Source organism: Lampris incognitus, chromosome 8 (assembly GCF_029633865.1).
Source record: "Lampris incognitus isolate fLamInc1 chromosome 8, fLamInc1.hap2, whole genome shotgun sequence".
In the NCBI taxonomy this organism is placed as follows: Eukaryota; Metazoa; Chordata; class Actinopteri; order Lampriformes; family Lampridae; genus Lampris; species Lampris incognitus.
In genome coordinates this window covers 56,618,894-56,635,423 of record NC_079218.1, presented here as the reverse complement: position 1 = coordinate 56,635,423, position 16,530 = coordinate 56,618,894, and the positions used below count along the sequence as shown (strand labels likewise).

General features: G+C 48.1%; 1 protein-coding gene across 1 annotated transcript in view; it reads right to left on the bottom strand.

The window, feature by feature from the left end:
• The window catches only part of wwc1 (WW and C2 domain containing 1), a 133,230-nt gene that overhangs the window by 58,421 nt on the left and 58,279 nt on the right, over positions 1-16,530 (bottom strand). The window contains exons 8-10 of the mRNA XM_056284391.1: positions 12,912-12,982; positions 10,275-10,520; positions 6,624-6,713 (exon numbers count right to left, since the gene is read on the bottom strand). Of these exons, the coding sequence (XP_056140366.1) occupies positions 6,624-6,713; positions 10,275-10,520; positions 12,912-12,982 (407 nt within the window). The remainder of the gene's footprint in view (positions 1-6,623; positions 6,714-10,274; positions 10,521-12,911; positions 12,983-16,530) is intronic.

The window sequence follows — 16,530 nt, the reverse complement described above, 5'->3', positions numbered from 1 at the left end:
GGTTTCTGGTTGGCTGCAGGGAGTGCGTCAAACCCATATAATGTACACGTAGTACTGTTCTAAATTCATACACGGTAAGTACAGCAACATGCTGAATGACAACATGCCCAGCAGGATTGGCCAATATGCCAAAATCTTCCGACTGGCCATCTCAGCCCAACAATTGGCAACTGCCGATATATTTTCTTGCCGATATATTTATTTACGGCCGATATATTTATTTACGGCCATTCTCAGTGAATGCAATCATGAAAGAGCTCGTTGTGAAAAAGAATACAAAGACCCCTATTTGGGATTATCTTGGTTTTAAACCGGACACAACCGGCAGGCCGAAGGACCTAAATGAAGTAATTTGCCGTGAAACGATTCTAACACTGCCAGTTTGCACGAGCTGCACGAGCTTTAATGTGCAAATCTAATGTTACTGGAACACAGCCTCCAGGCTCTCCTCTTCTTCAACTGAACAAGATAAATCACCTTGAGATCTCTGCCAGGTTATAAGTTGTAAAGACGGGCTGAACGGCTGTTTGACAAGATTTGAACGGGGGTCTGATAGCGTCAGATGAAGGATGCCTCTGCTTGCAGCCTCCACATGAACCAGCAGGTGGAGATAACATAACTACGCCATTAAATGATCAGGGTGCACAACTGCACGTACAGTTTTTGGTCTACTAGTTCCCAGATGTGATTTATGAACTGATGTTGCTTTTCAGCACCAGTCGATCAATCAGCAACCACTAAAGCCGGCTTGTCATTTAGTCCCCGCCCCGCTCTGTGAAAGACTCATGGGAAATCAGTGCAACAAGAATATGCATGTGGCCCAACTCCACCTGCCAGGTCCTCTTCCTGCACGCTCTGGATTGTGCTTTAGGGTTAAATATTTACTCAGCTGAAGTCTCGAGGAGGTAGACCATTAAATTAACAAAACAAAAGGACAAAAACTGCCCAAAACAACTGATGGCCGACTGCCGATATATTCGTCCAGTTGCCCAAGCCTAATGGCCAGTGTACATTCAGCTTTAGTTAACCGCCGAACTTTTGCCTCAAAACCTTTTAATTCGGAGTCTAAAATGTTCAACAAACAATAAATTGTTGAGTCTTGTTGTGGATTATCACGTATTTAACATGTTTGTTTTCCCAGGGACCATGTAGAAATACATTAAACTCACAGAGAAGAGAAGCTTGGTACTAGGTGTAGCTAATAACTCATTTCCAAATGCGCTTCTGAGGATTGTGTGTGCAAGACGATTAGCTGTTCCCTCAGGCTTTTCCCCGTAAAATACTGACAGATATGATCGACACTGTTTAGTAGCTGAATGTTTGTTTTACACTTGGAAAGACATTAAAGTAATAGTAGTTCTGCTTTAGTGAGTTATTATAGCAAGGTTATAAACGCAAGGTGTTGTTGCTTTAGGAGGTACTTGGGCTGGTGATGGTGGTTTAGGAGGTACTTGGGCTGGTGATGGTGGTTTAGGAGGTACTTGGGCTGGTGATGGTGGTTTAGGAAGTACTTGGGCTGGTTATGGTGGTTTAGGAAGTACTTGGGCTGGTGATGGTGGTTTAGGAGGTACTTGGGCTGGTGATGGTGGTTTAGGAGGTACTTGGGCTGGTGATGGTGGTTTAGGAGGTACTTGGGCTGGTGATGGTGGTTTAGGAGGTACTTGGGCTGGTGGTGGTGGTTTAGGAGGTACTTGGGCTGGTGATGGTGGTTTAGGAGGTACTTGGGCTGGTGATGGTGGTTTAGGAGGTCCTTGGGCTGGTGGTGGTGGTTTAGGAGGTACTTGGGCTGGTGATGGTGGTTTAGGAGGTACTTGGGCTGGTGATGGTGGTTTAGGAGATACTTGGGCTGGTGATGGTGGTTTAGGAGGTACTTGGGACGGTGATGGTGGTTTAGGAGGTACTTAGGCTGGTGATGGTGGTTTAGGAGATACTTGGGACGGTGATGGTGGTTTAGGAGGTACTTGGAACGGTGATGGTGGTTTAGGAGGTACTTGGGCTGGTGATGGTGGTTTAGGAGGTACTTGGGCTGGTGATGGTGGTTTAGGAGGTACTTGGGCTGGTGATGGTGGTTTAGGAGGTACTTGGGCTGGTGATGGTGGTTTAGGAGGTACTTGGGCTGGTGATGGTGGTTTAGGAGGTACTTGGGCTGGTGATGGTGGTTTAGGAGACACTTGGGCTGGTGATGGTGGTTTAGGAGGTACTTGGGCTGGTGATGGTGGTTTAGGAGGTACTTGGGCTGGTGATGGTGGTTTAGGAGGTACTTGGGACGGTGATGGTGGTTTAGGAGGTACTTGGGACGGTGATGGTGGTTTAGGAGGTACTTAGGCTGGTGATGGTGGTTTAGGAGGTACTTGGGACGGTGATGGTGGTTTAGGAGGTACTTGGAACGGTGATGGTGGTTTAGAAGGTACTTGGGACGGTGATGGTGGTTTAGGAAGTACTTGGGCTGGTGGTGGTGGTTTAGAAGGTACTTGGGCTGGTGATGGTGGTTTAGGAGGTACTTGGGCTGGTGATGGTGGTTTAGGAGGTACTTGGGCTGGTGGTGGTGGTTTAGGAGGTACTTGGGCTGGTGATGGTGGTTTAGGAGGTACTTGGGATGGTGATGGTGGTTTAGGAGGTACTTGGGCTGGTGATGGTGGTTTAGGAGGTACTTGGGCTGGTGATGGTGGTTTAGGAGGTACTTGGGCTGGTGATGGTGGTTTAGGAGGTACTTGGGCTGGTGATAGTGGTTTAGGAGGTACTTGGGCTGGTGATGGTGGTTTAGGAGGTACTTGGGCTGGTGATGGTGGTTTAGGAGGTACTTGGGACGGTGATGGTGGTTTAGGAGGTACTTGGGACGGTGATGGTGGTTTAGGAGGTACTTAGGCTGGTGATGGTGGTTTAGGAGGTACTTGGGACGGTGATGGTGGTTTAGGAGGTACTTGGAACGGTGATGGTGGTTTAGAAGGTACTTGGGACGGTGATGGTGGTTTAGGAAGTACTTGGGCTGGTGGTGGTGGTTTAGAAGGTACTTGGGCTGGTGATGGTGGTTTAGGAGGTACTTGGGCTGGTGATGGTGGTTTAGGAGGTACTTGGGCTGGTGGTGGTGGTTTAGGAGGTACTTGGGCTGGTGATGGTGGTTTAGGAGGTACTTGGGATGGTGATGGTGGTTTAGGAGGTACTTGGGCTGGTGATGGTGGTTTAGGAGGTACTTGGGCTGGTGATGGTGGTTTAGGAGGTACTTGGGCTGGTGATGGTGGTTTGGGAGGTACTTGGGCTGGTGATAGTGGTTTAGGAGGTACTTGGGCTGGTGATGGTGGTTTAGGAGGTACTTGGGCTGGTGATGGTGGTTTAGGAGGTACTTGGGCTGGTGGTGGTGGTTTAGGAGGTACTTGGGACGGTGATGGTGGTTTAGGAGGTACTTAGGCTGGTGATGGCGGTTTAGGAGGTACTTGGGACGGTGATGGTGGTTTAGGAGGTACTTGGAACGGTGATGGTGGTTTAGAAGGTACTTGGGACGGTGATGGTGGTTTAGGAAGTACTTGGGCTGGTGGTGGTGGTTTAGAAGGTACTTGGGCTGGTGATGGTGGTTTAGGAGGTACTTGGGCTGGTGATGGTGGTTTAGGAGGTACTTGGGCTGGTGGTGGTGGTTTAGGAGGTACTTGGGCTGGTGATGGTGGTTTAGGAGGTACTTGGGATGGTGATGGTGGTTTAGGAGGTACTTGGGCTGGTGATGGTGGTTTAGGAGGTACTTGGGCTGGTGATGGTGGTTTAGGAGGTACTTGGGCTGGTGATGGTGGTTTAGGAGGTACTTGGGCTGGTGATGGTGGTTTAGGAGGTACTTGGGCTGGTGATGGTGGTTTAGGAGGTACTTGGGATGGTGATGGTGGTTTAGGAGGTACTTGGGCTGGTGATGGTGGTTTAGGAGGTACTTGGGCTGGTGATGGTGGTTTAGGAGGTACTTGGGCTGGTGATAGTGGTTTAGGAGGTACTTGGGCTGGTGACGGTGGTTTGTAGGCATTAGTTTTGGGCATTACTGGTGCCTTTATGCGTGCATGCATGGAAATGCAGTCAAGGCAGGTCAAACTGGTGCATGTGTATAGGTGTGTAGTATGTGTGTTGGTTTGCATATGAACATGTTTTCAGACAGTGACACTATTCAGCATGGGAGCACATGTGTTGCAGAGGAGGACGACTACACACTGTCTCATGTCGGGTGTTGTGATGGTTCAGCATCCTGACAGGAAAAACCAACCTGATGTATGATGCAGAGTGTTGAAAACCTGTGTGGTGACATGTTCCGGGTGTCAGACCCATTCTCCTTTTTTTTCCCGGATCACCCCCGCCTTTTTTTTCTCCCCCATTGTACTTGGCCAATTACCCTACTCTTCTGAGCTGTCTCGGTCGCTGCTCCACCCCCTCTGCTGATCCGGGGAGGGCTGCAGACTACCACGTCTCCTCTGATACATGTGGAGTCGCCAGCTGCTTCTTTTCACCTGACAGTCAGGAGTTTCACCAGGGGGACGTAGCGTGCGGGAGGATCACGCTGTTCCTCCCAGGTCCCCCTCCCCCCGAACAGGTGCCCCGACCGACCAGAGGAGGCGCTAGTGCGGCGATCAGGACACATATCCACATCCGGCTTCCCACCTGCAGACACGGCCAATTGTGTCTGTAGGGACGCCCAACCAAGCCGGAGGTAACACGGGGATTTGAACTGGCGATCCTGTTGTCAGTAGGCAAAAGAACAGACCACCACACTACCCGGACACCCCTGTCAGACCCCATCTCAAACCCTGTCCAGCGTGAGCACCAACATCAGGTAAACAGTGTGTGTGTGTGGCGGGGGGACAAAATGCTTCCTGTGTGAACTGGTTTTCTCTGGGTGTTGGACAGAAAGCAGGGTTATTACTCTTCTTGGGAATTCATTTTTTCCGGACTTTTTCATGACTTTATCTTGGATATCCATGCCAGGCCTTGCTGACAGAAGGTCATTTGATCCAGTAACCAAATATGCCGTGCAACATATATGTAGAAGGCTAGTACTTTGCAGGGAAATATGTTTTACTATAATGCTACACACCATGTGTGTATTACCATGCAGGCTCATATTGTATAACGCCAAGGTGCGTATAGTTCATATAATTCATAAAGTTCATATACTTTGTATGATTTGTATTTAATCATCTATTTTTATCATTTGTCACTTCATCCTTCCCTCTCCTGTTAGCTAGCTGCTGTAACATGTCAATAAAGATTATCTTATCTTATTAACACTCACCGGACGTCTCAACAGTCTCCACTTGGACTTTGCGACTGAACATGCCGCCCAGACTCACACACTGATGTCACATCGCAGCACAGACACACACATGAATGAAATGTTCGGTTTCAGCAGGTAAAATTAGGATTTTATAACCTGGCTTTTTACAGTTCTCCATGACGTCAATATTTTGCGGACATCCGCTCAATATCAACATTTCCAAGATGCGTTCTGTGACTGGAAGACAAGACTACACATTTTCAGGTTTTCCAGGAGACGTGGGAATCCCAAGAACCTAACAAATTCTGTCCTGTGTGTCAGAATGCCCTCAAGGGGGCAGTGTACTCGGGACAAAGGAGGCCTTTTCAAACAAAACAACACTTTTCAAGCGGAAGACGAACAAAAAGACGCATTGTGTTGTGCTGGTGCCGCGTGCGTGAGCAGCACACCAGGTCGGTAGCGGTTCACAGACCTCCGTCAGTCTGCAACCGGTCTATATGTCACATGGTCGGTGGCGTCACGGCTGATTGGTGGGGCAGAGCTTGACTTTGTTTTTCCGGTTATTGCCTCAATGCGTTCAGACTAATTAAACCACGAGGAACCATGAATACTTTTCCCCCTCTTCTGCCAGATTGTACTTGGCCTATTTTCCCAGACGTCCCGGTCTCTGCTCCACCCCCTCTGCTGGTCCGGGGAGGCTGCAGACTACCACATGCCTCCTCCCATACAGGTGGAGTCACCAGCCGCTTCTTTTCACCTGACAGTCAGGAGTTTCACCGGGGGGACGTAGCACGTGGGAGGATCACGCTATTTCCCCCAGTTCCCCCTCCCCCCCGAACAGGTGCCCCGACTGACCAGAGGAGGCGCTAGTGCAGCAACCAGGACACATACCCACATCCGGCTTCCCACCCGCAGACACGACCAATTGTGTCTCTTGGGACGCCCGGCCAATCCGGAGGTAACACGGGGATTCGAACCGGCGATCCCCGTGTTGATAGGCGACGGAATAGACCGCTACGCTACCCGGACGCCCTTGAATGAAGAGTTGCTGAACTCACGCAAGGATATCCTCATCTGTACGGTCGATCATACAGATATGTTTAACCACAACGACATGCCTGCAAATTCCATAATATAACCAGCTCTAGTAACAGCTGCCTTGTGAGGCTTCAGCGCCCCCCGGTGGTGTGGAGGGATATGACGAGGAACAAAGAGTTTGTATTGAGGATATTGGCAACATTGTTTGGGGATCCGTTTGCTGGCGTTTCTTTTTTGAAAAATTCTTTCGTCGTTTCAAGCACACTGTCCACCTCAGTTTGTGTCAACATGTGACAGACAAGCAAGAGACTCGTGTGTGTGTGTGCGTGTGCGTGTGTTTAGCTACCTTTTGAGTTGAGTATGCAGAGATGCAGCCAGTCGGACCATCTCCTCCAGCTCTCTGACCAACTTGTTCCTCTTGCAGTGCAGTCGCAGTCTGAAACAAATCCAACACACATGGCATCCTTTTAACACTGCTGCGATAAAAATAATTCCCATTTTTACGCATCGGCACACAACACATAATGGACAAACTGCTGTAAAACTGCTGAAAATGTTCATCACGAGAAGAGATCTCAGTCAACAGTGATGCGGTGAGACTCAGCAGGTTGTCTGAGACTCAGCAGGTTGTCTGAGACTCAGCAGGTTGTCTGAGACTCAGCATGTTGTCTGAGACTCAGCATGTTGTCTCCCAGCAAGAGGCTTCCACATCCAGCTCCCTCTGAAAATGTGGCCGCTGAAGGTGTTGGAAAATTTCAACAAGCCTGAATGGTGTGTCGACAGGGTGAGGATGCAAGGAGTGGAGGTGACGAAGGCGTACAAGTTTAAATACTTGGAGTCAACAGTTCAAAGTAACGGGGAGTGCAGAAGAGAGGTGAAGAAGAGAGTGCAGGCAGGGTGGAGTGGGTGGAGAAGAGTGTCAGGAGTGATGTGTGACAGAAGGGTACCAGCAAGAGTTAAAGGGAAGGTTTACAAGATGGTAGTGAGACCAGCTATGTTGTATGGTTTGGAGACAGTGGCGCTGATGAAAAGACAGGAGGTGGAGGTGGAGGTGGCAGAGATGAAGATGATAAGATTTTCATTGGGAGTGATGAAGAAGGACAGGATTAGGAACGAGTATATTAGAGGGACAGCTCAGGTTGGACGGTTTGGAGACAAAGCAAGAGAAGCAACATTGAGATGGTGTGGACATGTGTGGAGGAGAGATGCTGGGTATACTGGGAGAAGGATGCTGAATATGGAGCTGCCAGGGAAGAGGAGAAGAGGAAGGCCAAAGAGGAGGTTTATGGATGTGGTGAGGGAGGACAGGCAGGTGGCTGGTGGGACAGAGGAAGATGCAGAGGACAGGAAGAGATGGAAACTGATGATCCGCTGTGGCGCCCCCTAACGAGAGCAGCCAAAAGTAGTAATAGTAGTAGTAGTAATAGTATTAAGTACTAGTAGTAGTAGTAGTAGTAGCAGCGGTGGTGGTAGTAGTAGTAATAGTAGTAGTAGCAGCAGTTGTGGTGGTATTAGTAGTGGTAGTAGTAGCAGTGGTAGTTGTTGTAATGGTAGTAGTAGTTGGAGTAGTAGTGGTAGTAGTAGCAGTGGTAGTTGTTGTAATGGTAGTAGTAGTAACAGTAGTTGTAGTAGCAGTAGTAGTACTAGAAGAGGAACAGGCTACGGGAGTAAACCCCTACACAAAATCAAGATCCACAGTGCAGTTCCTCTTAGTTTGTCTTGCCCTTTTGTATGTGTTGAAGTGGGAGAGTACTGTTGGCGTCGTGTGTGGCTGCTGCTTCCCCCTCTCGTAGCCCCCCTTCCCATCCACCCCTGTATGTTTGTCCCCCTTCCCATCCACCCGTATGTCTGTGTTGTGTTTATCTGTTGTCTTGTGTCACCCCATTTATTGGAAAGCCACTTTGAGTGTTAGAAGCGCTATATAAGATTTATTTATCATTATTATTATTAATAGTAGTAGTAGTAGCAGTGGTAGTAGTAGAGGTGGTAGTAGTAGTGGCAGTAGTGGTAGTTGTTGTAATGTTAGTAGTAGTAGTAGTAGCAGGAGTAATAGCAGTAGTAGTGGTAGTAGTAGTAGCAGTGGTAGTAGTAGTAGTGGCAGTTGTTATTTATTATTATTATTATTATTCATAGTAGTAGTAGCAGCAGCGGTAGTAGTAGTGGCAGCAGTGGCAGTTGTTGTAATGGTAGTAGTAGCAGTAGTAGTGGTAGTAGTAGTAGCAGTGGTAGTAGTAGTGGTGGTAGTAGTAGTGGCAGTTGTTATTTATTATTAATAGTAGTAGTAGCAGTAGCAGCAGCGGTAGTAGTAGTGGCAGTAGTGGTAGTTGTTGTAATGGTAGTAGTAGTAGTGGTAGTAGTAGTAGCAGTTGTAGTAGTAGTGGTGGTAGTAGTAGTAGCAGTTGTTATTTATTATTAATAGTAGGAGTAGTAGCAGTGGTAGTAGTAGTAGCAGCGGTGGTAGTAGTAGTGGCAGCAGTGGAAGTTGTTGTAATGGTAGTAGTAGCAGTAGTACTAACAGTCGTAATAGTAGCAGTAGTACTGGTAGTAGTAGTAGTAGTAGCAGCGGCAGTAGTAGTAGTGGCAGTAGTGGTAGTTGCTGTAATGGTAGCAGTAGTACTAACAGTAGTAATAGTAGCAGTAGTAGTAGTAGTGGTAGTTGTTGTAATGATAGCAGTAGTACTAACAGTAGTAATGGTAGCAGTAGTAGTAGTAGTAGTAGTGGTAGTTGTTGTAATGATAGCAGTAGTACTAACAGTAGTAATAGTAGCAGTAATAGTAGTGGTAGTAGTAGCTTCCCACTCACAGACACGGCCAGTTGTGTCTGTAGGGATGCCTGACCAAGCCGGAGGTAACACGGGGATTCGAACCTGAGATCCCCGTGTTGGTAGGCAGACCACCACGCCACCCGGACGCCCTAATTCTGACAAGTTTAAGAAACGTGTGTTCTGTATGTTTGAAAGCAGCTATAGAGAGGGGACAGATGTACGATGTGAGATACGATGGAGAGGAAGAAAGAGGGATGAGTGAAGGGAGAGAGGGAGGGAGGGAGGGAGGGAAGATGAAGCGACAGATGGGGGTGTTGGGAGGATAGAGGACATAAGTGATGTGATGTGGTTCAGATGTACAGCAGTGAAGACCATGTCTGAAGAAGAGGGAAGAGGAGGAGCAGAGAAGTTGCTCCTCCGTATCACTCATCTCTCTAAAGGTCACAGTGAGATGAACGAAACGCCAAGTCTGTATCAGAGAATAACGAACCCCTGATACGAACACAAGAGGTCCTTCCACTGCCACCCCTCTCTCCCATTACCTCTCTCCCTCTCGCACTCCTTCTCTCTCTCCCTCCCTCCCTCTCTCTCTCCGTCTTTCTCTGTCTTTCTCCCTCTCCCTCTCTGTCTCCCCCCAGTCTCTCTGTCTTCTTTTCCATGACACATTCTATTGGATTTTTTTTAAATTTATTTTTTACCCCTTTTTCTCCCAATTGTATCCGGCCAATCACCCCACTCTTCCAAGCCATCCAGCTCACTGCCCCACCCCCCTCTGCTGATCTGGGGAGGGCTGCAGACTACCACATGTCTCCTCTGACACATGTGGAGTCACCAGCCGCTTCTTTTCACCTGACAGTGAGGAGTTTCGCCAGGGGGGGATGTGGGAGGATCACGCTATTCCCCCCAGTTCCCCCTCCCCCCCGAACTGGCGCCCCGACTGACCAGAGCAGGCGCTAGTGCAGTGACTAGGACACATACCCACACCCGGCTTCCCACCCGCAGACACAGCCAATTGTGTCTGTAGGGAGGCCTGACCTAGCCAGAGGTAACACGGAGATTTGAACCAGCGATCCCCGTGTTGGTAGGCAACGGAAGAGACCGCTACGCTACCCGGACGCTGGTTTCTTTTACTCAAGCTTTCTCTCTCCATCTTGTCACAACTACCACATCAGATCACAGAATATCACCCCCCCCCCCTCCCACACACACACACACACACACACACACTGTACCTCTCAGTCAGGGCTTTGCTCTGGCTGTCCCGTGCCTCCTGCAGGTCTCTCTCCAGAAGCCTCCTCTGGGACTCCAGCCGCTCGGCGTCGGAGGGCTCCAGGCGCCGGCAGGGCCGTGAGTACTGCAGCTCCTTCAGCAGCTCCTCCTTCTCATTGATGAGGATGAGGCGGTCCCGCTCCGGGTCCAGCAGGCCCGGCCAGGCCTCGCTGTCCAGCTTGGCGATCTGAACCTCGATGGTGGCGATCCTGAGAGTGGAGGAGAGAGAAGTGTATCGGCATCACACAGTAAGATGTGGGTGAGAGAAGCGAAATATAAAAAACTTCAAACTGTCGAAGGAAAACCCGCCAGGTCAGGGTTAAGACCACAGCTGATTTTAGGTAGGAAATCATTTTTCCTTTGATAATTCTGTTTGTTTTTTTTACAACCTGCGTTGAGCAGTGGTCCTTTGTCCAAAATCTCCAAAATGAAGCCCACGACTAAAAATAATACCATATTCAATACGCACGATGGCAAAAACTACAACAATAAGACCAGGTCGCAAAAAGACGGATGGATTCTTTCAGACCACTTGTTTGGCTAAATGGGTCAGTATGCAGATAGAGAGGAGCAGGACACACCCACATGCTCTCTACACCATCTACAGGCCAGCGGCCACTCCTTCAAGGATGAGGAGGCGCACATCCTTGATAGGGAGGAACGCTGGTTTGAACGGAGAGTCAACGAGGCCATCGATGTGAAGAGGGGACGACCATCCCTGAGTCGAGGAGGGGGCGCTAAGAGTACATCTGTCACCATCTAAGGGCCCAGACACACCAAACCGACTGGCGGCGATGAAGGCCGACTGTTGCGTCGCCTCATGTCGCATGCCGTCTGGGCCAAAAAGTGGCACTTGAACACACGGCAAAGACTACAGCCGATGGCCAACTAGCCTGTATGTTCTGCACTGATTCGCCAAGTTTCTCTTGCTCTCTTACCGCCGCCGGGCTCTGCCGATTCAACATGCCGAATCGGCCGAAAAGCCGCCGACAGGGGTGCGACTAGTGCCGTCGGTGCAGGACACACTGCAAAAACTAAGGTCACAGACGCTCACCGATGGCCTGGCATTGGCTGACGGCCGGTGTGTCAGGGCCCTTAAGAGGGAACAACCACCCCTGAACCGGGGGGGGGGGGTCCTAAGAGTACATCTGTTACCATCTTATGCCCCCTTTTCCACTACATGGTACCGGCTCAACTCGACTCGACTTTTCCATTACTGGAAAGTGCCGGCATTTTGGTAACTGGTACCACCTTTGTCGAGGTTCCAAAGAAACTGGAGCGGTACCAAAACCAATGCAGACCAGCTACACTGAGGGGTGCTGTTAGGGTAATGGAAAACGACACTCTGCGAGTCAAGTCGACTCGAGTCGAAAAGGGGCATGAGATGAGGGATGAAACATTTCTCTCAGTAAATGCTGTATCCGGATGAACTGATTCAGCTTTCTCTGACAACCACTCATATTTAGTTGTGTGTCTATATTGTGGATTCTTATTGGCTGGTGGGCCTCTCGTCGGTGTGTAAGTTCTGGCTGTGATGTCAGCATCGTGCCAGTACGAGAGGCCGGTGCCTGTGGTAGGTTGTGTGGAAAAACCAGTCAAAAACATCATGTGATCATCAGCTCCCATGGTGTTGTGTTGGATTCCATGACAGAATGTGGCGACTGCATTGCACTTGTTTGAATATGCTACACTGGTCATATTTTGTCCAAGTATTTATAGCTAGCTTAACCAGCTATGAGGCTACGCTAACATTTGCTAATGGTTCTGTAGAGCTGTGCCTTCCTGACTGACCAATGACTTTCCATGTCTGTTGGCCAGACAATAAAATCCACACAGAAATTGAGGTGTTGGTCCTGATCTCATACAACACAACACAACACAACACAACACAACACAGACTGAAGAGGAGTTACTATGGTTACATGTCCATCAATGATAACTCAAAGGATGACAACCAAAACAACATAGGCCTGTTTTTATTTTTCATCTTTATTATTTTTACTATTATCATTATATTTTCATTATTATTTTCATTATTACTATCTTTATTATTTTTATTATGATTATGATTATTACTATTATTATAATTATTAAGTGGGCCCAAGTGTGCTGTGTTGGCATAATTTTTCCTGTTTACTCTTGTTCCTGGCCCCGCTGTCCCGTCTCCCTCCTGTACACAGACTCAGATGTCAGATTTACTATTGCAGTTCTGCTTCTGATTACTTCTGACAGACACCAAATTCTAACTCTGGTCCACCCTGTCATCTTTTACTCCTACCTCAGTTATGAACGTGGTTAAAAAGTGACAACAGGTAAAGGACCAGTTTCACAGTGACCCTTTATAAACTTCCATCCACCCATCATCCATCCATCCATCCATCCATCATCCATCTATCATCCATCCACCCATCACCCCAACCGCTTATCCTGCTCTCAGGGTCACGGGGATGCTGGGGCCTATCCCAGCAGTCATTGGGTGGCAGGCGGGAAGACACCCTGGACAGGCCGCCAGGCCATCACAGGGCCCACCCACACCCACACCCACACCCCCACACACACACACCCACACACACACACTACCATGAGTGAGTCTTTCCTACCTTCTCTTGACCTCCTCGTACTTCAGGCTCAGTCGGACCTTTTCTGCCAGTTTGTTGGTGCTGGTCATGAACTGGACACACATTAAACACACATTAAACAGACAACACATAGTCATACATCACATGCAGAGGTAACGCAACTTCACAATTTTTTTTCCCACCAATTCCACATTTTTTAAGTATTTTTCATGTTTCTTCATGACTTTTTTTTCGGATCCCCCCCTTTTTCTCTGAATTTTACTTGGCCAATTACTCCACTCTTCCGAACCGTCCCGGTCTCTGCTCCACCCCCTCTGCTGATCGGGGGAGGGCTGCAGACTACCACATGCCTCCTCCCATACATGTGGAGTCACCAGCCGCTTCTTTTCACCTGACAGTGAGGAGTTTCACCAGGGGGACGTAGCGCGTGGGAGGATCACGCTATTCCCCCCAGTTCCCCACCCGAACAGGTACCCCGACTGACCAGAGGAGGCGCTAGTGCAGCGACCAGGACACAGACCCAGCTCTAGCTTCCCACCCACAGCCACGGCCATTTGTGTCTGTAGGGACGCCCAACCAAGCCGGAGGTAGCACAGGGATTCAAACTGGCGATCCCCGTGTTGGTAGGCAACGGAATAGACCACCACGCCACCCCGACGCCCCCTCTCCATGACTTTTAAACTTAATTTCCATGACCACAAAAAACATTTTTAGAGTTGCCATTGAAAAGTCTGTGTTAACACAATGCAGTTAAAGTAAGTCTGTACTTCAGACAGTGTATAGAGACACACTACTATGCTCAACAACGGCTACAAGTCATGTTGTGTACTTGTCCAGCTGGAGACACCGATTCTGGAAACTGCACTTTCCCAGCATAGTGACGACAAGCTATCAGCCAAGTGTCTGCTAGCAAACTCATGAAGGCTAGCCAGCGGAGACACGTTAGCATAGCCAGACCAACTGCTTAACCAACACACAGACACACACACACACACACGACAGAACTGCTAATAACCCGCTGCAGTGATTTAATGATGTATGTCACTTTTTTAATTAGTCGATCCATTTCTAACAGCGCTGATGCTGCTTTAGACAGAGTTCCATGACGTTTCCAAAATATAAGAGTTTCTGGAGCTTTTCCAGGGCCTTGATGTTGTATTTTCAAATGTAAAAGCTCTTCCAGGTTTATCATGACCATATCAGCCCTGTATACATGATCATAACTACGTCACTGGAATCCTCGGTCTCAGTGACGTAATCTCATAATTATATATATATACACTACCGTTCAAAAGTTTGGGATCACCCAAACAATTTCGTGTTTTCCATGAAAAGTCACACTTATTCACCACCATATGTTGTGAAATGAATAGAAAATAGAGTCAAGACATTGACAAGGTTAGAAATAATGATTTTTATTTGAAATAAGATTTTTTTTACATCAAACTTTGCTTTCGTTAAAGAATCCTCCATTTGGAGCAATTACAGCATTGCAGACCTTTGGCATTCTAGCTGTTAATTTGTTGAGGTAATCTGGAGAAATTGCACCCCACGCTTCCAGAAGCAGCTCCCACAAGTTGGATTGGTTGGATGGGCACTTCTTTGAGCAGATTGAGTTTCTGGAGCATCACATTTGTGGGGTCAATTAAACGCTCAAAATGGCCAGAAAAAGAGAACTTTCATCTGAAACTCGACAGTCTATTCTTGTTCTTAGAAATGAAGGCTATTCCATGCGAGAAATTGCTAAGAAATTGAAGATTTCCTACACCGGTGTGTACTACTCCCTTCAGAGGACAGCACAAACAGGCTCTAACAGGTACTATTTAATGAAGATGCCAGTTGGGGACCTGTGAGGCGTCTGTTTCTCAAACTAGAGACTCTAATGTACTTATCTTCTTGCTCAGTTGTGCAACGCGGCCTCCCACTTCTTTTTCTACTCTGGTTAGAGCCTGTTTGTGCTGTCCTCTGAAGGGAGTAGTACACACCGGTGTAGGAAATCTTCAATTTCTTAGCAATTTCTCGCATGGAATAGCCTTCATTTCTAAGAACAAGAATAGACTGTCGAGTTTCAGATGAAAGTTCTCTTTTTCTGGCCATTTTGAGCGTTTAATTGACCCCACAAATGTGATGCTCCAGAAACTCAATCTGCTCAAAGAAGTGCCCATCCAACCAATCCAACTTGTGGGAGCTGCTTCTGGAAGCGTGGGGTGCAATTTCTCCAGATTACCTCAACAAATTAACAGCTAGAATGCCAAAGGTCTGCAATGCTGTAATTGCTGCAAATGGAGGATTCTTTGACGAAAGCAAAGTTTGATGTAAAAAAAATCTTATTTCAAATACAAATCATTATTTCTAACCTTGTCAATGTCTTGACTCTATTTTCTATTCATTTCACAACATATGGTGGTGAATAAGTGTGACTTTTCATGGAAAACACAAAATTGTTTGGGTGATCCCAAACTTTTGAACGGTAGTGTATATACACATCGATCAGCCACAACATTAAATCCACCTGCCCAATATTGCATAGGTCCCCCTCGTCCTGCAAAACCAGCTCTGACCCATCGAGGCATGGACTCCACAAGATCTCTGAAGGTGTCCTCTGGTATCTGGTCCTAAGACGTTAGCAGCAGATCCTTTAAGTCCTGTAAATTGTGAGGTGGGGCCTCCATGGATCGGACTTGTTTTCCCGGCACATCCCACAGATGCTCGACTGGATTAAGATCTGGGGAATTTGGAGGCCAAGGCAACACCTTGAACTCTTCGTCATGTTCCTCAAACCATTCCTGAATAATTTTTGCAGTGGCAGGGTGCATTATCCTGCTGAAAGAGGCCACTGTTATCAGGGAATACCGTTGGCATGAAGAGGTGTACTTGGTCCGCAACAATGACTAGGTAGGTGGTATGCGTCAAAGTAACATCCACATGAATGCCAGGACCCAGGGTTTCCCAGCAAAACATGGCCATGAGCCTCCGCCGGCTTGCCGTCTTCCCATAGTGCATCCTGGTGCCATCGCTTCCCCAGGTACACAACACATATGAACCCACATTATATAGAAGAAAATGTGATCCATCCGAGCAGGCCACCTTCTTCCACTCCTCCATGGTCCAGTTCTGACACTCATAGGCCCTTTGTATGTGCTTTCGGTGGTGGACAGGGGCCATCATGGATACTCTGACCGGTCTGCAGCTACACAGCTCCATACGCAACAAGCTGTGTGTTCTGACACCTGTCTGTCATGGACAGCGTTAACTCTTTCAGCAGTCTGAGCTACAGTGGCTCTTCTGTGGCATCGGACCAGACGGGCTAGCCTTCGCTCCCCACACACAATGAGCCGTAGGCACCCATGACCCTGTCACCGGTTCACCGGGTGTCCTTCTCTGGACCACTTTTGGTAGGTACTGACCACTGCATACCGGGAACACCACACAAGACCTGCTGTTTTGGAGATGCTCTGACCCAGTCGTCTAGCCATCATGATTTGGCCCTTGTCAAAGTCGATCAGATCCTTACACCTGCCCCCTTTTCCTGCTTCCAACACATCAATTTCAAAAACTGACTCTTCACTTGCTGCCTGATATAGCCCACCCCTGTTATTCACTTACCTAACAGTGGTTTTAACGTCTTGGCTGATATATA